This window comes from Paroedura picta, chromosome 1, assembly GCF_049243985.1.
Source record: "Paroedura picta isolate Pp20150507F chromosome 1, Ppicta_v3.0, whole genome shotgun sequence".
In the NCBI taxonomy this organism is placed as follows: Eukaryota; Metazoa; Chordata; class Lepidosauria; order Squamata; family Gekkonidae; genus Paroedura; species Paroedura picta.
The window spans coordinates 80545919-80571839 of NC_135369.1; the positions used below are offsets into that span (position 1 = coordinate 80545919).

The 25921-nt window shown below is 38.7% G+C and overlaps 1 protein-coding gene across 8 annotated transcripts in view; it reads left to right on the forward strand.

Annotated features, from left to right (window-relative positions):
* Window positions 1–25921, forward strand: part of CEP170 (centrosomal protein 170) — a 112729-nt gene that overhangs the window by 64794 nt on the left and 22014 nt on the right. For 4 of the 8 annotated variants that reach the window (XM_077344620.1, XM_077344676.1, XM_077344611.1 and 1 more), the window contains 5 exons: window positions 4606–4755; window positions 12791–12911; window positions 13733–15583; window positions 20881–21115; window positions 23363–23540. In XM_077344620.1, the coding sequence (XP_077200735.1) occupies window positions 4606–4755; window positions 12791–12911; window positions 13733–15583; window positions 20881–21115; window positions 23363–23540 (2535 nt within the window). The remainder of the gene's footprint in view (window positions 1–4605; window positions 4756–12790; window positions 12912–13732; window positions 15584–20880; window positions 21116–23362; window positions 23541–25921) is intronic. The other 4 variants (XM_077344655.1, XM_077344639.1, XM_077344647.1 and 1 more) reach the window with 4 other exon arrangements.

Here is a 25921-nt window from a genome sequence, read left to right on the forward strand (position 1 = left end):
AGGTCCCACCTGGAGGCTGGCATCCCTAGAATCAAGATTAGTATTGCTTAAGAATAAATGAATATTCAGCTATATGAAGCTATAAGAATAAATGAATATTCAGAATACAATAAGATACAGCACTGTACCTTTCTCCCTTTCCCTCATTATAAAAAAAATCCTTAATTTGAACAGGTTCAACCATTTAAATCAAGTTTGCCATTCCATCTGGTTAGAAAAGTTGAAAAGCTATTAAATAGCTGGTAAAGCTATTTAAAATATCAACTGTTCTATGAAAAGTGAATGCTTTTTATTTTAAACGGCATACTGCTAACTCCTCTCTGCCTTCCTTCTTTCCTTCCTTTCGGTGTTTCATAGTAAAGCATAACTTGCTGTTATTCCATTCAGGCTGACCTGTGCTCAATAGCACTGATGCACAGCATGGAATTGAAGTGTACAGAGGGTGAAGAGGGACTGTGTGACTGAGGCTTGCTTGTATGTTGCCAAGTCATGGTTTGATGCTGCATATGAATCAAACCATAGGCTTTAATGTGATGTATTTGAGAGCCAAGGATTTTAAGTGGAGACAAGTCTGTATTTTATTAAATTTAGATTTCATTTTAAATATAATCTACTCTGAATATGTATTGTTTTAGTTAATGTTTTTATTCAGCAACACTACTCAGCTATTGGCAGAAGGAGCATCCCATGCCAAATCAACAAATGGGGATTACATCATAGTTAAAGAATTTTGCAAAGTTAACTCATTTATACATGTTGAAATATATTTGCAGCCCGTTTTTTTAAGATATGCTATCACTAGGAAGAGGGCCCACACCCCTTCAAACATTTATTTCAAGGCATGTATATTAAGCATTTTTTCTCTAGAATGAGATGTACTCTACCTTTGACTGTCATCAAGGCCTCATTTTGAAGCACAGAAGCTTTCAGAAATGTGGTGAACCAAAAACGAATAAAAATGCAGCTGTTACTGAAGGCCATACATTTACAGGAAATTTCCTGACATTTCTGTGCCTATTATTTTTTGTATACAGGTATATTCAATAATCATATTGTCATGTCAGTTCACTTATTAGTGATCAGTTGACCCATTTATTGCAATGCAGTACTTTGTGATATCTTCAGCTCTTTTAGTACACCCATGAAAGAGCAATGTAAAATACTAAATTGAGGGGATTACTGTAATTCAAATTTGGGGAAATACTGATATGCAAACAATTAGATGGCATATCAAAATCACACCATCATCATATACAAAAACAGCAACAAATAAATCAGAAGATTCTTAGTAGAAGCTGTCCCAGTTTTTCTAGATACTCCACTCTCAGGCTGGTCCAGAGAGTCAGAACCCACCCTTGATTGTATTATGAACATACAGTGTCCCAAGAGCGATAGTTGGGGAGAAAGGGAAAAAGATATGGGTTTTCTCTGATCAGTGTTTCAGTGAGAGGATGAGAAGTAGCATTTGCAGCATACCATCTAAAATAGTTGATCTACCTTTATCCAGGAATTTCCAGCACATGACTACTTGACAGTAAACACAATGGACCTAGGAAAAGTGTATTGTGTAGTGAAGAAGAAGAGTTGGTTCTTATATGCTGATTTTCTCTACCCAAAGGAGTCTCAAAGCGGCTTACATTTGCCTTCCCTTTCCACTCCCCACAACAGATGCCCTGTGAGGTAGATGAGGCTGAGAAAGCCCTGATATTACTGCTCAAAACAGCTTTATCAGTGCCGTGGCGAGCCCAAGGTCACCCAGCTGGCTACATGTGGGGGAGTGCAGAATCAAACCCGGCTGCACTCCTAACCACTACACCAAACTGGCTCTCCGGTCCTCATATTATTAATGTTCTTGCTTCATTCTCTCACACTGTACCACATCTTACTAGTTCCTTCACCTTCAGAGTCAGACTTGAAATAGTTAATGGGGTGATATTTTCTTTACAGCCCTTGGGATCATGCCTAAAATTCAAAATAGTCTAGTAATTCTAGGCACATTAAAAAACTTTCTGATCAAGACAGTCTCTGTCCTATTCTGGATTGTTCGTTGCAGACAGTTTATGGGCTTTATACAGTCACCTGTTGGATACGTGAAATCCAAAGACACAAGAAGAAAATCTGTCAGCCATTAAAGATGGAGAAATATTTCTGAGACCTACAATCACTCTTTTTGCTACTACCCTGCAGAACTGAAGAAATGTCAGAATTCTTAGGGAACATCATCAGAAATTAAGTTCCTGAATGAAGAGATGCTTGGAGTTATTTCAGTCCTGGTCACAATAATGTTTCTCTGAAATAGAAAAAGAACATTTCTAAGCACTTGTCAATGGTATCTTATACATTAGACCTTTTATAGTATACCAGTTTTACTAGTAATTTGCATAATTTCAACTACTACTCTTTTGTTGTTGGAGGATTTGATTTTTCCCCATTTTGCCATTATGAAAAGTTTAGTTGTTAATAAAGTAAATATTAATAACATAAAATAATTTCCAGCGTAAACTCTGCTGCGCTCCCTTTGAGATTATATTAAATATTCATGTGACACTCTCTCATAAGATAAACTGAGGGATTTTTAAAAAGTTTGGATGGTGCTATAAAGTCAGTTGGATCAGGTCTGTTAACTCTTGCAACTGAAATGTCTTTTTTACAATTTGCATAGAAGCATAAAATCATCCTGGGCAGTACAGTTTGCCCACACTGGAAAGGAGTATAAATAATAATTTTACATATTTGCAAAAGGGGGACGGAATACAAGGGGCAGCCTTGCAATGGCTGATCTCTTTTCTCTGGAACTGCACACAGACAGTTGCAGTAGGAGAGGAACAATGATGCAGTTACCAACTTTTGTGTGGCGTCCCATGAGAGGCAGTGCCAGACAACAAGTGCAACATCTGAGCTGAGGAAGAGTTGAGGGGCCTGTCAGAACTTTCACAGTTCCACAGTGCCTATAAAATAGACCTCTTCCACCAGGCATTTGGTTGAGGCCAGGTGGCAAAACTACAGTCTTTCCCTCTGAATCCCCCTCCATTGAAGTGTGGGAAGCGAGTATAGTCTGTTCAGTGCCAGGATGGGAGATGTGTGTGTTTTTTGTTTTTGTTTTGTTTTTTGTTTTGTTTGGTTTTTGTTTTTTAGATTGCGGGATTTTAAACTGTATTTTATTCAGTTGATGTAAACCGCCTCAAGCCAGCTGGCCAAGAATAATAGTAAATTTAATTTAATTTAATTTAATTAATAAATAATAAAGTTGACTTAGTGGGTAAGAATATAAAAATTAACATTACAGAAAAAAACTGTTTTTTCCCCTTAAAGTTCCACAGCTTTATGTTCATATTAAAATTATGAAGAATGGGAGGTTGAAATAATATTATGGTTCAGGTTCAATATATGATGTAATATTTTGTTTGGAGGAACAGGAAAAAGGATGCATGACAATATTGTTAATAGCAGTTGAGACTATAGAACCAACAAAAACTATAGGCACAGATAGTGCTTTCTTTCCTATTGTCAGATACATAAAGCACATCTCAACTATTTGGTTCATATTTCTTTTTAAAAATTCTTATTTCTTAAATGTTCATATGAATATGATTATGGATTAACCAGTATGAATGTGTTGAAAGGGACATTCCAATAATATGGAGTACCATAATAGTCCAGATTAGCCTGGGCTTGTTAGAGTTTGGAATCTTAGTGGGGTTGGCCATGGTTAGTAGTTGGATGGAAACTCACCAAGAGAAACCTGGGTTGCTATGCAGAGGAAGGCAATGGCAAGCCATCTCTACTCAGCACTTGCCTAGAAAACCCCATGAGAGGTTATGATGAGTCACTTGAGATGTTTGGGCACAATTTAAAAGATGGGTGGCAGGGTGAATATGTAAATTGGTATGTTTATTTGCTCCAGCGATAAGGGCTCAAAACAGGGGTTACTATGGGAAAGAGAGAATTTAATGGGTCCCAGTTCTTCCAGCTGCCTTGAATTCCTTGGATTTAGCTGTCACATGAGTTGGTTTACGACCCCCTTTTTGCAGAGCACCAATGGTTCTATATTTTCTCTAAATGATAGCCCCTTCACTGTAAGCTCAAGTGACCAGATTTTAACATTGGTAAAGCGGGGCACCATTGACCGGTGGGTTCTTGATTAAAAATTTGGTCTATACGGAGCAAAAATATTTTTTCATAGAAAGCAAAAATAGTATTGTAATATATATTTTTTAATTTCAACATAACTACAATTTGCCAGGTGCCCCAGATGTCGCTCCAAAAGTGGGACAATCTAGTCACCTTACTGTAAGCTGTTTTTTATTTATATGTGTGCATATCAAAATATATATTAGTTTTAATTTTACAGTTAGACTTTTCTCAGTCAAATGAGCAACTTTAGGAGTAAGACAGTAATTCATTTTCTTACCCTGATATGTAGCACTTGTGGTCACAAATTCTATTTGTGAAGCAAGAAGCTTGCAAAATGTACATTACATGAGTTATAAAAACTTTAAAATGATGAGCTTATTGAACTGGTAGTGATACCACCCATACATTCAGGCTAAATAATATCAGGAAGGCTTTCAGTTAATGTGTGTGATGACTTTGTTTTATTTTCAGGTTTTTGGAGTGGATGAAAGCCAGGATTATAATAGGCCTGTTACCAACGAAAGCCAGAAAGATTTAGTAAAAGATTGGGCTATATATTCTGCTACACTAGTGCTGGAAGAAAAAAGACCACTGAGTACCACTGGATTTCTTGACACAGAGGTAGAATTCAATTTTTGGAGTAATCTTTTTTCTTCCAATTAGGGAGAAAACCTTAATATAGTCAGTATTAAGTAGGTAGCAAGCTTTGTTTAGAGAACATTAACTAATTTCTGTATTAATCTTTTCTATCTCTGGTTTCTTTTTTAGAGAACTATTACCTTAGTAATAGGAAAATTGCCAATCCCTTTTTGCATGCACCACATGGCACACATACCAGTGCAATGTTGCATGTGTGTATTCTTCCAATACACAAGAAATGAACATGGGATTTATTATCCAACTAAGGAAATTATATATGGCAGATTTTGCACATTATTTGCCAGAGTAGATATGGGAGTTAGTCAACCACACATCTAAAATTCATGAGTGTTAATGAAAACTTGCAGAATCCGAATTCAGATTAAAGGAAGCTAATATTTCCTTACAGAAAGATTTAATTGACTTCTTCTGCAAAGGTACTACCATCCTTTACCTAGGAATCAGTATTTTTATCTATTGATTGATTGATTGATGTTCTGCCCTCCCGGTAGGCACAAGATTCATACTTCAACACAAACCTCTGTGTCAAGTTTGATAGACATTAGTAATATTCTATGGCTTGATAATGAGTACTCAAATGTCTTAGGAATTGTTTCAAATGAGTAGCCGTGTTGGTCTGAAGTAGCACAATAAAATCAGAGCCCAGTAGCACCTTTAAGACCAACAAAGATTGGAATATATAAGTAGGAATATATAAGAAGTTAATCTTGTTATATTACAAGCTGGTTTGGCAGAGAGTTATCATGTGGCTGTGTATGGATGCTGACACAGTTTACTAATGTAACAGGATTAACTTTTGCTTATATATTCCTACTGTTATGATGGGCAGTTCTTAGTCTGACGAAGAGTGCTTGCCCTCGAAAGCTCACACCTTGAATAAATCTTTGTTGGTCTTAAAGGTGCTACTGGACTCTGATTTTATTAGGAATTGTGTTTTTTAAAAAACTATAAGTGTTTTTTAAGTGTTTTCAGATGGGTGATCTTGTTTTTCTTCATTTAACGCTAAGTTTGTCCTCTGAAATTCAGTGTAATCATTAGTTACTTTTCCTGTACTCAAATTAAGCCATGTGTTCCCTTCTTATTCAGTATCATATTATATAGATTTTATCCCAGCAATAACAATTTTTGCAGAAGAGTTGGTTTTTATATCCCGCATTTCACTGTCTAAAGGAGTCTCAAAACGGCTTACAATCACCTTCTCTTACTCTCTTACGTATTTTCTTTTCTTACCTATTTTCATATGAATCTAGTTCATTATCAGTTTTTTTTTGCTAAGATTTGTAGTGAGTTAAATCCAAAGCACTATGAACTCCACTTTGCTTGCAACAAGTAAATATTCCAGATCTGCTTTCTTCAGCAGAATTCTGCATCACTTGAAAAAATGCCCTTGGGAGTTAATCTGCAGAAACGGCATGGGATGAATCCCAAGGAAGAAAATCACAGAACTCCTACATGCATCCTTACATGAGCAAAAGATTGTTTATGTCTGAAATTTATTTAAATTCTTTTGGACAAAGTGAAAAGTGGTAGAATTCTCAGTTATGCCACTATGGCTACACAGAATCTGTTCTGTTTCCCATTAAATGATGGGGTACAGTTGAATCAACCCTGTCATGCTGCCAGTATTTCCGAATGAGAATTCTAGTCCACTCTCAGAACAAAGCTGTCCACAGAATCCAAGTGACTTCTATTATATTATTAAAATTATTTTCAGAAAACCTACAGATCCACACTTTTCATTGCCCCTTATTATGTTTTCAACTCCAGGGTTTTTAAAAATTATTTTATTGAAGCAAGTGTAATCCTGTAAACCTTGAAACCTATGTCTGAATTCTGAAACAAAGGACACATTTATTCAGAACAATTTAGTTTCTATTAGCTTCACTTGAATATTTTAACATTTAGAAGTGACTAGGCAACATTTGTAACTAAAAGGACATTTTAATTTTGCCTTTCTTCAAGAAGTTCAGAGCAACACATATGGTCTTCCTCTCTGCATTTTAACCTTGTAACAATATCTTGAGGTAGCTAAGAATGTGAGAGGGTAACTGGCCCAAGGCTTCCTTGTGGCCTTCATTGCTGAGTGAGGATTTGAACCTGGGTCTTCCCACCTCGATACAAACCACTGCATCATGTTGATTTTCTACAGTATGTTAAGCAAGAGATGGGCAAATTTTTCGGAAATATTTTTTGAGCAAAGGACTATAGTAAATTTGTGCATTGGTTGTATTTAATATAACTTATACAACGTTGTCCAAAGCACAGCAAACATTGGTCTGTTTCAACGTACTCAGTATTGCTGTTCAGAAGCTTTCCCCTTCATGTATGAAAGCTTTTGACAGTGCTTTGGAAATTTGAAAAATGCAACTCGCTTCCTTGATTCTGATGTCTTGATGCTTGGCCATCATATTTCCAAGCTGGAATTATTGAAATTAAAACTGAGGTTATTGTGGGAGTTTCAGGGCCTGCACAAATTTCATTATCAGTCTTATTAGCTGATAATGATTTCAGCTCTTCAGAGTAAACAACTTTAACATCACAGAGTTCTTTATTTTGCCTCTGGAAAGTTACTTGTGCTTGTAGTTAAAATAAATATGACTTTTTAAAAAATGCCCTTGCTCCAAAGTTTAGTGATGGACTGAATATTCCTGTCCTATGGAACTTGTAGTAAGTAACTCCATAACATATCCATAGCAAGCCAAGATTACTTATTATGTATATAAATATTAATGCTGCTAGCAAAAGTCTAGTTTCAAAGATTGCAAAAGCTCTTTCTAAGGCTCCTAAAATAACTGCAGGAGGTGAATAAGATATTCGTCAACATCTCATGACATATTCTCATCTTTAAGTACTCTGAAACCAAGGGGTATGTTCTAATAGAGCCAACTTGGTGTGGTGGTTAGGAGCACAGACTTCTAATCTGGCGAGCCGAGTTTGATTCCGCGCTCCGCCATATGCAACCAGCTGGGTGACCCTGGCCTCGCCACAGCACTGATGAAGCTGTTCTGACCGAGCAGTAATACCCGGGCTTTCTCGGCCTCACCCACCTCACAGAGCGTCTGTTGTGGGGAGAGGAAAGGGAAGGCAAATGTAAGCCGCTTTGAGACTCCTTTGGGTAGAGAAAAGCAGCATATAAGAACCAACTCTTCTTTTTTACCTTTTTGGTAGTTGTGTATCCTTCAGTATAGAATCATAGAGTTGGAAGGGGCCATACAGGCCATCTAGTCCAACCCCCTGCTCAACGCAGGATCAGCCCAACAGCCCATACAGTTCCATTTTATCCTTTGTTCTCCCCCCATTTCCCCCCCCCCATTCAAAATTTGCTCTTGCCTCTTTGGTTCCTGATTTTAGATTCTTCACTTTGCATTTATTGCTTTGATTTTTATTTTATCTATTTAAGTGTAGTCTGGTTTTCTCAAAGGGACTCAAGGGAGATTACATTTTTTTACTAAAGCAATTCAGTAAAATTTGATTTTTATTAGAATTTTTTTGCTTATGCAAATCAAGGACAGATTGAGCTAGTGAAATAGCCTCTGAATGTGCTACATAGCTTACTTACTGATCACCGTAGTTCAGACTTGGCCAGCAGCACTGATGATAGGTTCACCCAAAACTTCTTCCCACATTTCAGCCAGCTGGGTCCTTGCTAAGTGATACCAGACAATAGCAGTATGGGGAGGAAGACTATAGGTGAGATTATAACAATTGTGTCTACCAATCACTGTGTTTTTGATTTTTATTAACCATCTTGGGCATTTTTTAACTCGGGGTATAATAAAATAAATTATCTTCTTTATGCTTGCATAATTACCACAGAACTTCCTACATGCAAGTGGCTGAGGTCTTATGCTTACCATGATCCCATGAAGTGAGTTGGAATTTATATAGCAGTTATATACCAAGTCACGGTTGTGATCTACATGGTTCTGTGATTGATTTAAAATCCTTTCTTCTGTGAAGAAACAAGAAATGTACTCTGTGAAAAGCAATAGCATCGTAGGATGGTCAGTGGCTGAGAGAGAAACAGTATGACATGTGTACGACATATGTGTATGACATATTTATTCTTCTTACTCCTGCTCAGTTCTCTGTTCTGCATGTGATCATCACCCAGCACTTATATCTGGAGACATGCTTATTATTTGTGTATGATAGGAGTGGTATAGGCAGTTGCATTGGAACTTAGTCTGTAGTTTGTTTGTATTACTAATATTTAAACAGAAAATCTTTGAAAATCATAAAATCATAGAGTTGGAATGGGTCATGCAGTCCATGTAGTTTAACCCCCTACTCAATGCAGGATCAGCCGAAAGCATCCAGAATAAGTATCTGTCCAGCTGCTGCTTTAAGACTGCCAGTGAGGGGGAACTCACCATCTTCTTAGGCAGCTGATTCCAATTCTGAACTACTGACTGAATTTTTTTCCTGATGTCTAGCCGATACCGTTCTACACATTGTTTAAACCCATTACTGCAGGACCTTTACTTCCAGCAGCAGCAGAAGAAGAGTTGGTTCTTATATGCCGCTTTTCTCTATCCGAAGGAATCACAAACTACCCTGAGAGATCCCGGAAGGGGGAGCTGGAAGCATAGGTCCCTGCATGTAGAGCCAGCCCACCCCCTGAGATGGGAAGGGGCCTAGGAAGAAGAATCCAGGTGGGAGGACCTGATTGCCTTCTCCTTACCTGGGACCAGGGGTTAGCATATCCTGGTGGTACACCTCTATTGCCCAGGACCTCAGGCACTGGGGCTCTGACATCATCCGGAGGGACTCAGGTCAGAAATGGTCACCAGCCCAGGAAAAAGAGGTCCCTGCTTTACTTGAAGCCAACAGGGCCACTATAGGAAGAACTCTCCTGTGATAGAATAAGACACACACTGAGACATCATCATGCAAGCCTCTCAGCCAGGGAAAAGGTTCCAACTCCTCTTAATCCCCAACTCCACTTAAACCCAGCCTAGCTGCAGCAGCTCTAGGTGCAAGCTATAGTACATAGTAGCAGTTCCATATACTTCCATATGGGAAGGGTTAGCTGACACCAGATTTGCCTCATGTCCAGACCAGCACAATTATCTGCTTTCACCGGCACTTCAGGAAGTCCCCAGTGGTCCATGTCTGGGTACACTCTCTGGGTCTGACACAAGGAATGGAAATGGCCAAAGTGAAAAGACTCCCCTATCTGATACTGCTAGGACTGAACACCTCAGGGTTTGCTAAGATATTGCAGCAGTTTCCTTGCCTGGTTGTAGAGGAGGCTGCCACAACAGAAGAGCCTCTGGAAGCCATTTGGACCCCCGGGTGGCAGCCATGAGCCCCAAGAGAAAGACAAAGGCTTTCCTGATCTTCAATGGCAGCAGGACCTCCAGTTTATAGGAAACAGATACATCTTTAGAAAAGTTGTGAGAGGCTGTGGCAGTAAGTAATGAGAGAGTCATGGATGAATGGGGAGGCGCCCCAGAATAGAGCAGGATGGGCAGAGAGGTACCTCAGAATAGTGCAGGAGGCAGGCATGTAGTATAGGATCGCAGAAGGGTGGTTAGGCCCCATGAAGCAGCTGTTAGTACTCCACTGCTACTGAGCCAAAGTCTTAATAATGGCTTATGAACACCCATAGGCAGGGCACCAGATCTCTCATAACACCTAGCCTGGATATTTACCAGTTTCTACTGGCTGGCTGTGGCCAAAGATGGCTGATAATTTTTAAAGTCACACGAGGTATGTCTGTGTACATCCAACTGGCCAGTATTGTGGGCCCCAATGGTCCCCCTACCTGTGATTCATAGACACTTTGAGAGGATAGCTAAGGATTTTATAGGGCCTCTGCCACAGGCTCCCAGTAGGGCCCATTTCTTATTAGTACTCACAGAATTTGCTACTAGGTATGTGGAGGCAGTGCCCCTATGAAAGTTGTGGTGTAAAGGGGTGACAAAACCCTTGTGCATTTTTTTTTGCCCATGTGGGACTGTCATGAGAGGTCCTCACATATTGGGGCACTCTGCTCACTACAATACTCAATTGCAACTATGCCAATCACTACAAGTGAGACAGCTTTTCACATTCACCACCCACAAACAGACATGGTAGTGGACAGATTATACCAAATGGAAAAAGACATACTGCAGAAGCTAGCCCACAACAAGCCCACCACCTGAGACTTGTACATGGACTTGATGATGATGATGATGATGATGTTATTCGTTCAGTCATGTCCAACTCTCGGCGATTCTATAGGAAAATCTTCGCCATATGTCCTTGTCCCTAACTGCTTCTTTTAATGGGTTCATGGTCACCCTTGTATCGGCTTTGATCATGTTGAGCCAGTGGATACTTTGGTGACCATGTTTCCTTTTGCTGCTGATCATGCCGAGCATGAGTGATTTTTCTAGCGAGTTTGATCGCATGATGTGTCCAAAGTAAGTGAGCTTCAGCCGTAATATCTTCCCTTCTAATGACATAGTTGTTTTGCATGGACTTACTGATGTTCAAACTGCAGGAGACACTACAAGCCTCAACTGGCTTTACACCGTTCAAGTTGTTGAATGGGAATAAGCCACATTAAATTCTGAGCTTAGTAACTGAACTAATGGGTACCTGAGCCCACAGGCCCAGGGGTTGCCCCCGGATATTATATTAGGCAACTACAAGAAAGGCCGGTGCATGTCTGGGCTGAGGCCAGGCGGAATTTGGAATAGGCTTAATAAGAGCAGAAAGCAGGATATGATTAAGGTACACGAGCCTGGTAATTTGCCCTGGGTGACAAGGTGCTTGTGAGTTGAAGGGTCCTGGCCTGCACACAGAGGGATCCCTGGCAGGGTCCATTTACTATTGTGCACGCCCTAGGGCCCCTTTCGTATGAAGTATGTTGTGGAGCATTGGACCAAACACCCAAACGACATCAAGGAGTGAAGGCTGCTGACTAAGGGAATCCATGCCACCTGGCAGATAAGCCCAGGCCGAAGAAGGAATGCAAGGAAATGGCCCCCAGGATCCCCACACCTACTGCAAAGATGCACAGATGGGGTGCTGATCCCAGATGGCATGGGCTTTGCTGAGGCAGCGCCGTCAGGGAGGATTCTCTAAAGGTATCTCACGAGCCCAGTTAGGGCCTGAGTTGGAAGGGAGACTGACCAGCAAGGCTGGGTCAGAGGAGGTGAATGAGGGACAGTGCAGGATAGAGCATCCAGACAAAAGCAGCTGGGATGGACAGTGTGCAAAGAATACTGATTGGGTTCTAGACATGCTCAAGCTAGATGGAGCCAGTTGGATGAGCCAGTGGGGAACCCAATTGGGGCAGGAATTATGTGGGTGGCTCGGAGAGATAAATGGGGAATCTGCCTTGCAGACCTGGGAGGATGTCAGTTTCTGTGAGACAGAAAAACAGTTTGGTGCCATGGGAGAGTTGGACAAGAGGAGAAGATCCCGGGTTTTGACATTCCCCCCCCCCGCTCTCAAGTCTGAGGTTCCCCAGGATACACAAGCAATGGCAGAGAGTGCAGCAGCCCTCTGAGAAAAGGGGCACCCAACAGTATGCAATGCAAGTGTGTGCGTATGTGGTGGGTGTTGGATTGCAGCATCTTCCCCATTCTCAGCTCCCTCTCTTTTAAGCATTTTCTTTTGTTGCTGATGTTGTGTGCAGTGCTATATGTTACCACTAGCTTAGTGTTTTTGGAGTACAGTCAGAATCATAATTTTTTTGTATCTAGTTACTGTGACAGTGCCTTATGCTGTTTATTAAGTAAAAAAATTATATTATAATTTTTGTGGTACTTAACGTCTGAATGATTTGCATATCCTTAAGTAAACATGCTTATAGTTGTTAGACTTTGTAGAATATAAAATATTATACAAAAATTATTTTAGTGTTCTCAGATTCTTTTGAACCTCTCTTCTCAGTTTTGTACTGTTTTTTGTAGTGACCAAGACACTAATCACTGTTCATCAGATAATCTAAAATCAGATAAAATAATAATCTATGTTTGTTAATATCTGTTATCAGGAAAGCACTGGTACACCTGGGAGCAAACGCTGGATATCACAGTGGGCTAGTCTAGCTGCTAACCATACAAAACATGAAGAAAGTGAATTGCGTGTAGAATCATCTGCTTCTCTAGAAAATGGTACTATAAGCTTTTCTGATTACTATTCCTGAAATAACATTATGGAAGAACCTTATTTGATTGCAATATTTAACCCTTTCATTGCACTCAGTTTCTTGTTCTGTTTATCACTAATTTTTCATTAAATTGTGTTGCTGTTAGTGAAGACATTATACTAGATAATAGTAAATAGATGTAAAAGGTAAAGGTATCCCCTGTGCAAGCACCAGGTCATGTCTGACCCTTGGGGTGACGCCCTCTAGCGTTTTCATGGCAGACTCAATACAGGGTGGTTTGCCAGTGCCTTCCCCAATCATTACTGTTTACCGCCCAGCAAGCTGGGTACTCATTTTACCGACCTCGGAAGGATGGAAGGCTGAGTCAACTTGAGCTGGCTGTTGGGATTGAACTCCCAGCCTCATGGGCAGAGCTTTCAGATTGCATATCTGCTGCTTACCACTCTGCGCCACAAGAGGCTCTTATAGATGTAATCTATAAATGGAGGTACAAATAGAGGTACAAATAGATGAACCTAATACTGTTTTATAAATCAGTTAGGGTAGGATAGGATGCTGTAAGGCTTCTAAAAACATTTTTTTTAAACCTGTACACTAAAAGAAAAAACGTAGGCTTGAATCCATACTAATGTTTCCATGGGTGCAAGGATTTCCACCTAGGGAGTATGATTTTCCTACCTTCCACTTCCCATGGCAGCCTTAAGTATCTTTTTAAAAATCTAAGATTTCTGTAATTCTGTTTTAGAGTGGTGTTGAATGAGTCATATTGCTTTCAGAAGCTCAGAGATGTGTTTACAATCTTTTTAAAACTATATTTGTCATTAGATGCTGATATCAGTGAATCTGGAATATCTGTTAGAAGTGCTGGCTCAATTGCCTCTTTGACCAGCCTAGGAGATCGAAAAAGAAGAACACTTCCACAGCTGCCAAAAGAGGAAAATGTCCCAGAAGGCAAACAAACAACGGTTATAACCCATCAGAGATCAGAGATAGGAGAAAAACAAGATACTGAACTTCAAGAGAAAGAAACGCCAACTCATACCCAAAAAGAAATAGGACAGGATATTGAGAAAAGCCTGACTAAAACTAGCAGAGTAGTGAATGGCCTTTCTCCTAAAGGTGACAAAGCATTTTTTCACTCCAACAGTTTTTCTTCCTCTGGCAAAGACAGAACTGAAAATGGCCGAGAAGCATCAATGGTGACGCAAACGTTAGCTAAAATTCAACATCAAGAACAAAGTGAACTAATACACTGGATCCCCACTAAATTGTCTTCTGCAAAACCTTCAAATCAGTTGGAAAAAGCGAGAGAAGAGACTTCTGTTCTGCATAAAATAGACAGTAAAGAAGAGGCATTGGGACGAGGTGCAGGCAAAACAGAAACAAAGGGGGCACAAAGTGAAGGGAAAAGAAGAAAAGCAGAGGAAAGTACAAAAATTCAAACTACTAAAGGGTTTAGTGGTGATAAAAAAGAAACATCAAAACCGTTAGTGAGGCAAGGTAGTTTTACGATAGATAAACCAAGCTCCAATATACCAATAGAGCTAATCCCTCATATTAACAAACAAACTGGAGCTACTCCACCATCTTTTTCTTTAACATCCATAAGTAGAATATCTGAAAAAAGTGACTCTGTGGAAACTGATTCTAGTCTAGATACCACACTTATTTTAAAAGATACAGAAGCTGTAATGGCTTTTCTTGAAGCTAAATTGCGTGAAGAAAACAAAACAGATGAAGGACCTGATACTCCCAGCTATAACCGAGATAATTCCATTTCACCTGAATCAGATGTGGATACTGCTAGTACAATTAGTCTAGTTACTGGAGATAGTGAAAGGAAATCAACTCAAAAAAGAAAAAGCTTTACTACCCTCTACAAAGATAGGTGTTCCACTGGCTCTCCTTCTAAAGATGTGTTGAAGTCGTCTTCTACAAGTGCAAGAGACAAGATTGAAAAGAGAACAAAAAGCCGTTCTTCGGACACTGCTTCTAGAGGTGATACGCGCAAGATTGTACAGAACAGTGGCAGAATAAGGCAACCTTCGGTAGATTTAACAGATGATGACCAAACTTCTAGTGTACCTCATTCTGCTATTTCTGATATCTTATCTTCTGACCAGGAAACATGCTCTGGTAAATCACATGGAAGGACTCCTTTTACCTCAGCCGATGAACATTTGCATTCAAAAACAGAAAGCATTAAGTCAGCTAAACTGAAGACTTCTTCAGCATCAGCTGGGCAATCTAGTAAATCAACCACTCTACCAAGGCCTCGCCCCACAAGGACTTCTCTTTTGCGTAGAGCACGGCTTGGTGAAGTCTCAGATAGTGAACTTGCAGATGCAGATAAAGCATCAGTAGCTTCTGAAGTATCAACTACAAGTTCTACATCCAAGCCCCCATCAGGAAGAAAAAATATCTCCAGAATTGACTTACTTGCCCAGCCACGTAGAAATAGGCTTGGTTCTTTATCAGCACGCAGTGACTCTGAAGCAACAATAACTAGAAGCACTACATCATCTCGTACTCCAGAAGCTCTAATTAGAAGTAGCATTAGGCTAACACCACCAGCAGATGGTACTAAAGTTTCTCCTAGAGTTAGAGCAAATAGCATTTCTCGACTATCAGACTCCAAAGCCAAATCTTTGTCTTCAGCCCATAATTCTCCATCAGGTATGAAAAGATTTTAATTTTTGCATATCTGTTTTTCATTTTCAGTTTGAAACTGACAGTGGAGCATTCTTGAATATTTTCAAATAACATGATGTAAGAATTCTAATACAAAATGCTAAAATATTATGTTATGTTGGTACATACCTGATCCACAAGCTTTTACCTTTTAGGAAAATAGACCTCATCTAATAATGTTTTTCAGTTTAAAAATGTGAAAAAGATAACAAATATTTTAGACTTCAAAGTTGCTTCTGAAACCAGGTGTTTTTGTTATTTATATTGTTTAGCTTGTTGATCTTGGATTGGGGTTACCTGTTTCCTGTTTAGTCATTAATTATAAGTGGGGCTGGACACCTATACAACTTGATAATTCAGTTCTGATTTATAAAATGGCAGTAGTAATTTGAGAAGGTGTATTATGAGGTTAACTTGAGAATTGTACTGTAAGAACTACAAGTGATAATCAATGGATGCTGCGCTCATAATCTTGGAAAACCAGTAGAATTTTATTCCATTCCAGTTAAGTTAATACCTCTGACTTGATTTTTAAAATACTACTTTTTAAAGCAGCATTGTACTAGGTGTTGCACAGACCAAAAAAGACTTTGCCCATTGAAACATGTATATGTTCCAAATTACATGTCAGAAGAAAACTGAAAGATGAAGACTAATACAGTCTGATTGAGATTCAAGGCAGATTAGAGTTACAAAAACAATGCAAAAACAAACAAACCAATATAATACATACAATGCATTAGAACAGGTTATACAATTAAAAAACAATGAAATGAGATCTGTATGATGTACAACAGACTAGGTTTCAAAACAGAGCTGACAGGTCCAAAAAGCTACTTGCATGCTCCCCCCCCCCCATCTCCCATCATTTACATAAACATTAGTGACACACACTTCTTCCATTTCTTTAGCCTTGACATAAGGACAGTTTGATTCCAGCTATAACATAAACTTTGGTTTTGTGAGAGACCTTATCAAAAACTACTTTCCAGGGAGAAACAGGCTGTTTTCTCTGCCTGTTAAGAACCAAAGACTTGAACCAGGACAGAACAATATGTAGAATTATAGCTAATCCCTAATAACTTTATGATGAATTAGAAGGTTGCAATCATTTTCTTAACCATCATGCCATCACTATAATTCTCTCCCACCCAAGACTAAGAAGGTAGTTATTCAATTGATAACTAGCAGCTACAATGAGGTGAAATATTTTAATGGTTTTAACGTTTTTATTTATTTATTATATTTGTATACTGCCCTCCCTGAAGGCTCAGGGCGGTTCACATAAAACAGAAACAATACCGATAACTTAGATTAACAATAATGAAGCAATAACAACAAGCAACATAGAACAGTAGAAAAATATGGAAAACATTAGATTAACTCATACTGATAACCCAGTGGGTTGGGCAGAATTATGATGGGTGCCATAGGAGGGAGGCTAAGAAGGGGAGCACGTGGGAAGTGGTGGTTCAAGTCGAACTCCACCAAATTGCACTGGAGTCTCCAGCTAAGGTCTGAGACCTTTGTACATAAGAATATGTGGTTTGTTAAATGCCAGCCCTGCTGTGGGTCGGCTGATAATACCACTCCCATAAAAACCACATCGCTGGACATCCAATTCCAAAAAATGTGGTCAGCTGAGCCACAGGAGCATCCCTTCATAGCAGGGTGAGGTCCCAATTAGCTTAAAAAAGATTCGGCAACTGCTACAGTACAAGCTATGTATTATAAAATGTTATTGTTTAACCTTAATTAATTAATATCATTACTTTTTAGTATTTATTTTGTAATCAATACTTAAATGGTTTTACTGATTATTGTTTATTATATTTTGTTGTAAACTGCCCCAAGAGGACTGTGCCAAGAAGGGTGGTTATAGAAATCTATCTGATAAATACATAAACAGTTTAACTCAAAAGTAGTCGAAATCTGCTTAATAGTAAACACCAAAAAGAAGTATAGTTCCAGTGATACCAGCAAAAGGGTCTTTATACTCAAGATAGTGTGTTTTAAATATATATGTCGTTATATATGTGCAGTTCTAGGAACAAAATGAAATAATTTCAAAGCTAAAATACAGTGTTTTAAAATATAACTGTGGGTGATGAACCAGAGTATCTGATACAGCTATTCATGTTCAGTTCCTTCATCCCATTAACTATGCAAAGGCAGAATACAGGCATCATTTTGAAGAGAGAAAAACTGAAATAGAAAATAATGTTGAGGCATTGTTGTGGTATATATGTTTATTTAAGACTACTGTACTCAAATTACCCCAGAGTAGCATTGGATGTTCTTAATTTCAAGTACAGTAGGACTCCAAATACCTTGTATGTTTTATATGCTATATATGTGCGTTATCTAAAATAGGACTTTCTCATCTTTCATCTCTCCTGCCCTTTGATGAAATGCATGTGCTTCAAATACAGTTGTCAAATTGCACCAGATACAGAAAGGTGAAAGTGCTGTTTTAGATGGCCTAGTGCGATGTAACAGGCAGAAAGTAACAACTTGCCCTTGCTGTTTCGTCCTGCCTCATATTGTCTAAAACCTTCATTTATTTTGCATATTGCAAAAATGAGAACAACAATGGAAACAAAAACCTTAGTTGAATTACATCATTAAGTCTGGAACTTGGACAACAGAATTTTTGAGATACTGTAAAAAAGGTCCCAAGGTGATAATAATACAGTAAATAGTGGCAGCACTCTGTGGAGCAAATAGTTCTGGTGTATGCACGAATGGATGCATAACTCTGCATGTTCAGCCATTTACCTGTTTGCCAAGAAATAATCTCAAAACAGTACTGTTCTCTAACATGGCCCTCTGCCATTCTCACTGTGAGCAGAAATCCAATTTCCACATCAGATTTCTACTTGACCTCATAATTTGTATTATTTAACACAATAGTTAGAGAGCTAGGGTAGGATCAGGGCTGGTATAGCATAGATCAGTTGTCATTTTCTTCCTACAGTGATGGATCAGTGAAAAGCAGAAGCAAGTTTTTATGAATGAATCAGCTTTAAACAAGGCAGGAGGATCCAAATTTCTCTCAGTTTAGCGAACTCTTAAGTATCTGCTGGATCTTTTTTTTAAAATGACAGAAATATCTTGGAATGCTAAGTGGATTTCATAGATTTAAGAGGATAACAGATGAAATAGGAAAATATAATTAAATCTGTGATTCAGCTGTTTACTTTCCCATGGTGGTTCTGCAGATATTATATGATGTGTTCCAGTATGGATGGAATGAAGCAATATATCTCTATCTTCTTTTAACAAAGAAAAAAAGTATTTTAAGTGCTTAAAATTTCAAGAAGGTGTATGTGAATTCCTCACTCTTTGAAATTACTTTAAATAGTACTTAAAGAGTTAAAGTAATTTGTGTATCCTCCCTGTAAAGGTAAAGGTAAAGGTATCCCCTGTGCAAGCACCGAGTCATGTCTGACCCTTGGGGTGACGCCCTCTAGCGTTTTCATGGCAGACTCAATACGGGGTGGTTTGCCAGTGCCTTCCCCAGTCATGACCGTTTACCCCCCAGCAAGCTGGGTACTCATTTTACCGACCTCAGAAGGATGGAAGGCTGAGTCAACCTTGAGCCGGCTGCTGGGATTGAACTCCCAGCCTTATGGGCAAAGCTTTCAGACGGCTGCCTTACCACTCTGCGCCACAAGAGGCTCTCTGTAAATCCTAGCAAAATCCTAGCAAATCAGCTCATAAGCTCCTTTTTTTAAACCACCTATTAAAAATAAGTGTAGAAACGAGTGGGAGGCGGGGAGTTAAATTTTATCAGACTCTTTATCGAGCAAATCCTTTAAATCTGTTTTTCTTCATTAACACAGTAAACAAATATTTTGTACACAGAGATAAAGCATCTTCTCCCAGACCCAGATCCTTCCGTTGAAACTTACAGTGGTAGAGTACTAGAATTCACATTTTGTTCCTAAAATTTCACTCATAAATCTTTGGGGTTTTTTAGTTTTACTTTAAGTGCTCATCTTGTACAATGCAAAGTTATAGTCTAGATCTAAATTGTATGTTGCTTTTTTAAAAAGTTTTTTTCTCTAAACAACCTGAACACAAACAAAATTTTGAGTTTAAAGAAAAACGTATTTTCAAGCATTGGACCCAACTCATTAATAATCTTTGACCCTTAGTTACAGTACTCACTTGTGTTTTTTGCATGCTTTATAGTGCTTTTTCTGCTCATTCAACTGATCAGCCCTAACAGTAGAAACAAAAATAGATATGAAACTTGAAATGAAATAGATTTAGCTACTGGATTTGGGAATTAAAGTAGGTAGAAAATTTGATAATGTAATATGACTTTATGTCTTATCTGACCAAGCTGTGTAATATAGCTGCATTCTAAATTTGCAATCTTTTTTATAAAGGTATTATAATTATAATATCTTTTCACATTATAACCTAAATTAGTTATCATTTTAATGATTTATGAAAATGCATTTGTTTGAAGGCAAATTTTCACATTTAAACAACCTCAACAGAAACATTTATTCAATAATAAACCTATAATAATTGACCTTCTGAACCACTGTTTAAGCATAAACGGTTTTGAAATGAGACCCCTGAGGTTGTTTAGGTGCTATTATGATTCCAAGGTCCTGTACCCTAATTAGCTTCATGAGTTTTTATTTAAAGAAGTAAAAACAATTGTTCCAGCAGCCTTCAGTGTTGACTAGTGCTGAATGTTTTGCATGTTGCCAAAAATGTTCTATAGCAGTCTTCCAGAAGGTAACATTACACCATAAATATATCCATTCTGCTCTTATAATCACAGATATCACTTAATGTTTCCATGATCAATACTAAATAAGATAAAACTAATTTGTTTTCTGTAACATGTTTAATTTTAGTCATAGTACCTATTTTCACATGGCATTTCTTATACTCTTGGGATTTGTTGGGCAAAATTTGCAGAAAAAGTACTGACTTGCTGTATAGGAGGATGGCAATGATTTGGGTCCTTACTCTGAGATATCTTGCTTTAGACAGACAAGCAGCATTCTTGTCTCATTAACTCATCATTGTACAAAGAGCATGTTTTTCACTCTTTGTTAATCTACATTTATTTATTTTAACCACAATTTATAGTAGCTTTCTTTTTTAGCTTTAGTAAACAAAGACTGGTATAAAATACTTTGAGGGGGGAGGGTTGGACTGTGGCGTGTCATGGTGATTGCTTCTCAAAACATAATTTTATTCTTTCTTGCAAGCGATACCATAATAATTCTTTTTTAATAATTAAACTAATTTAGTAAATTCAAGATGGAGGCGCTTTCCTACAGATTATGCTTCCACCTCAGAAGATGAATTTGGATCAAACCGTAATTCTCCTAAACATGCCCGTCTACGTACTTCTCCAGCCCTGAAAACTACTCGATTGCAGAGCTCTGGAACTCCAACCCAAGCTAGCAATATCTTCAAACATAGAATAAAGGAACAAGAAGACTACATTCGTGATTGGACTGCTCATCGAGAAGAAATAGCAAGGTTGGCTTGCAAGGAATGCTAGCTTTTGGCAGGGGGAAGAAACACAACCCTAACTCATTTGCAGCGTAATTGGTTTTATATGTACAAATGTCATTTCCTTCCCTTGCCACACTTCTCTAACAATATTCCCCCCTTTCTTGTCCCCTCCCCTTCTGTCAGTCTTTTCCACGTCATTCTTTCCCTCCCATTCCATCAGCCTATCCCAATCCTTTTTTTTTTTACTTTGTCTGTAACTTATGTATTTCCCTTTCTTCTAATGTGACTTTCCCTTCCCCTCCCCTTCCCAACCTCTATTACTGTTTATCTCTCACCCCCATTAGTCTCTCTCTTCCTCCCATCACTTGGATCCTGTCTGCTGACAACCCTGAAATTGGTCATCCTTTCTTTCCAGATGGCGCATACACATGTGCACACATACACTCACACACATACAGAGCTAATAATCCTTCAAAGTCTTTTTTATCCTGTTTCTTTCTTTGGTTATGTTCTAAGGCTCAGCTAGTAGAAGTCCTGGCTGGCTGTCTCCTTGCCCATCACTGGCCTCAACTGAGTCAGTTCCCTGCATGTTTGGCTTTCTACCAGCCCCCCCCCCCCAGCCCCACTTTGGCTGCACAGGCCCTGATGGGGAAAGCCACAATGTGGTGATGGGAGAAGCTTCGTTGGTGATGGGGGAAGCTGTGCCAGGCTCAGGCATGACAGCAATAGAGGAAGCCTCAAATCTTCTCACACATTTACTTTCATCTTTGCTGCTGCAATAGCAGCAGAAACTCCTCCCCTACCTACCTACAGCTTTGAAGCAACAGGAGGCATATAAGAGTTGTGCAGCTAGAGAATACTACCATTTTGAGGAGGAATTAACTTCCCCAATTCTTTAAAAAGATGTTTAAATCCCATATTTAAATTCCACTAGGGCAGCTGGCCTAGATACAGACAACACTTTAACTCTCCCCATATAATTTTTTTACTAATTTCAGATTTTTCTACAAACCTGGGGATTCCTGCATTTTGGAGAAAAATCTCCTTTCACGTGGGCTTGATGCATGGATTTACCTATCGCAGATCTACCCACACTTGATAAATAGATATATAGATCAAAGAGCAGGGTATATCATGACAAGTGTTCTTCAAGATTTGTATACTCAGTCACCTAGACAGTGGTCCCCAACCTTTTTCAGACTGGGGACCGGGTGGAGAGGGATGCCCGGGGACTGGGGGGAGAGGGAGTCACCAGCGCCCACGCCTCCCCCCTGCAGTGCGGCACTCAAGCCGTAAGGGGAGGGAGGCGCGCCCACTGGTGCACTGGCGCCCGCGCCTTCTCCCCCCACCGCGGCCCGGTACCAAGGGCTCCATGGCCCGGTACCGGTCCATGGCCTGGGGATTGGGGAACACTGATTGCATAATGAATAATTTTAAGGTGATTTAAATATCTTTGTAGGTATTAACTACAATTATCTTATATATTCCACTTTGATACAGAAAGCATCATAACAAGCCTACTCTACATTTATCATTTGTAATGTTACATTTTTAACACCTGTCCATAGTGACAAAACTACAATGATATATACCTTCAAAGCATTAACATTCCATTTCACCAAATCTCAAATACTATCTGCAGAATAATTTGCACAAGTTAAAAATATATCTTCAAAAAGTTATCCACAGAATTTTCATTTTTCTTGGGACCATATTGAGAACTTGTTGGCAAACTGTAGAGGAAAAATAAGACAAAAATAAGATATTGGGGAAGGAAAGAAGAATCTAGTACTGAAGAAAGTGGGAGCATTAATTGGGAGCATATGTATTGTAGACACAGGCATTTGAAACAACCTAAAAAGTATGGACAGCAGATGAAAGCGGTAAGCATAAATGAACTTCAGTTCATTTATTCTCATATAGTACAAAAGCTATATTGTAGCTAATGTCTTGAAATAATGACAAAGTTAGGAAACAACACGGTTGTTCCTTAGTCAAAACTATATAAATCACCTTATATAATCATGGATTTCAATTATTAATAATGTAATGCTACAGTTATACAGTTGTTGTAGAGGAATTCTGGAATAGTGAAGGTCACAGAATGTAGCTGATGGATCAACCTAAGCATGATTAATAATATCAGTGTTACCTTAACAATAGTTATTGAAAACTGTAACATGTTTCCAGTTGTGCTAAATCACAATGTAGTTTTATTATCTTCCATGTGTAATCCACCTCAACCAACCACACTTTGTTAATTACTAATAGGATCAGTCAGGACCTGGCTCTCATCGCACGGGAAATCAATGATGTTGCAGGAGAGATAGATTCGGTGACTTCATCAGGCACTGCTCCCAGTACCACAGTAAGCACTGCTGCCACCACCCCTGGCTCTGCCATAGACACTAGAGAAGAGGTAGGAGATCTTCATGGAGAAATGCATAAGGTTCTTCTTTTTCTTTATTTCTTTTCCTTCATCCTTTTGGCACAATTTAATTTGGCATAATTGCATGAATTTCAACATTTCCTTCCCTTGGTTTTGTGGCTGTGTTATAGATTAACCAAAACTTTCAGCAGTCTTTGAACATATTTCTTAGAAATGTAAGCACAAGGACAGTTATAAAGTGAACAGACTGTGTTTAGTTTTTATGTTGGACAGAAGGTGATTTGCTTATTTTTTTTGTCCACAGCCTCAGAAGTATGTGAGTAGTGTCTGCCCTCCTTTGTAAAGAGATGTTTATAAATCTATAATGTGAAGTACAATGCTCTTAGATTGCCTTGAGTTTTATCAATTTTTGCTTCTAGAACAAGCAAAGAATTCCATTCCCTAGTATATTATTAAAATTAATATTACTTCATGCTGTAGTTCAGTCCCCCCAACATGATGTATTCTTTCTCTATATGCAAATATGGATGTTCCAGTCACCATCCAAACATCCAAAATGGTTATTAGCTAAATCAACATTTATGTATTTTATTTGTTCGTTTGTTTACTGGAAATACTTTTTGCCACCTTTGCACATGAATAGGGACCCCTAAGGTCTCAAAATATTAAAACATTTAAAATAAAGTATATATAAAGTAAATATAGAAACAGAGCAACACACATAACAACACAATAAGGGAGGAGGGCCAATTACAATTACTGGGGGTACAGCAAAAAGCACAAAACATTCTTTACTTGCTGGCAGAAGACAATCATAAAGGGAGACAGATGAATCTCCCTGGGGAGAGAGTTTGAAAGTTTTGGTACCACAACCATTCCATTTTAACCATATTACTTTCTATCTATTTCTTAGATTTCTTTGTTTTCAGGGTTGGCAACTTGCTGAGGGAATGTCAGTTGTGGGTTGTACCCACAGCAAACAATAACACACACACACACACCTCACAATGTAGGAAGAGTAACATACTAATAAAAATTACTGGAAAATATTTTGTAGTTTAATGGCTATATAGTAAAGCTTCCTCATTTCTCTTTCATAAAATCAAGAAGAGCATCATTCAGAACCTAAATTGTGTGGGTATATTATCTTGGCTGGCTTAGCTGAAAATAAAATTCAAGTCCAGTAGCACCTTAGAGGTCAATATATCATAACTTTCACTAGTCAAAGCTTATTTTGTTTGAACAAGTATAATAAAAATCCATGAATATCCAGGTCAGATGTGAGGGATGTTGCAAAGAAGAGCCAGTTAGAGACAGGATGCAGAGATACAATGCATAATGCAATAGACATGGTTAGAGCTAGGACATATACATAAACTAGGGGCAATGCCTGTTGCATTCAGGAATACAATGGGCGCTATATTGGGGGGTGGGGGTGGAAGATCTCCGTGGATGGTCTCTCCCTCCCCCCAGGACCTGGATAGGCCTCAGTTGGAGAAGGAGGCACTCAGGGGTAAGACAGCCTCCCTGAGTGGGTGTTAACTTGTTTCTGAATATTGTAATTTCTAATGTCAATTTTTTATCCGTTTACTCTTTGGCTTAGGCAGTAGCCTGTTTGTTCAACATAGAGAATAGAAGGGCACTGTTGACACTTGATGATGTCAATAACATTAGAAGTTAATGAAGCTGAGATGGTGTGACTAGTGCTGTTAAGTCTAATGATTGTGTTGTTACAGTGCATGGCGAAAGAATTGGCATCTGGATTTCTTATTTCTTATAAGTCCTAGTCCTAAAGTCTGTTTCAATGTTACATAGTGGATTATTATAAGTAAGGTTTACAGTTAGATTGTTAAAGGTTGGGGGGGCTGTCTGTGGGCAAGGAAAGATCAGCTTTTCTGCATTCGAGGAATATCATTGTACAACATAGGTGGTAGGTCATTAATGATGTACATAGAGTGGAAGATTGGTAGACAAAACCATTATTGGCCACAGACAGCCCCCTAACAGACAATTTCTCTGATGGATCTTCATTCTGTTTTGTACCTGACAAAGTCAGCTTTGACTCATGAAAGCTTATACTATGGAAAACTTTGTTGGTCTTTAAGGTGCCACTGAATTTGAGTTCATATCTGCCCGCCTGAAACTTGTTTGAAAATGTAAAATTTACACATATGAAAATTCCTCTTTATTGAAGATTACATTTGGCATCTGTTTCCTGTAGATAAAGGATTGCAGGACAAACAGAGTGGAGTTGCATAACTGTTTGATTTTGCCACTTGCCTAACTGTAAGATAGTCAAATGCACATTAAGCCATTTACAAGTCAAAATCCTTCATAGGTGCTTATTATGAGATGATGGTCAAAAGTAATCCCATAATGGTAAGAAATGTTTTCTGAATCTACCATAATCCAGCTGTCTTGGCAATGGCAGTAAGAGAACT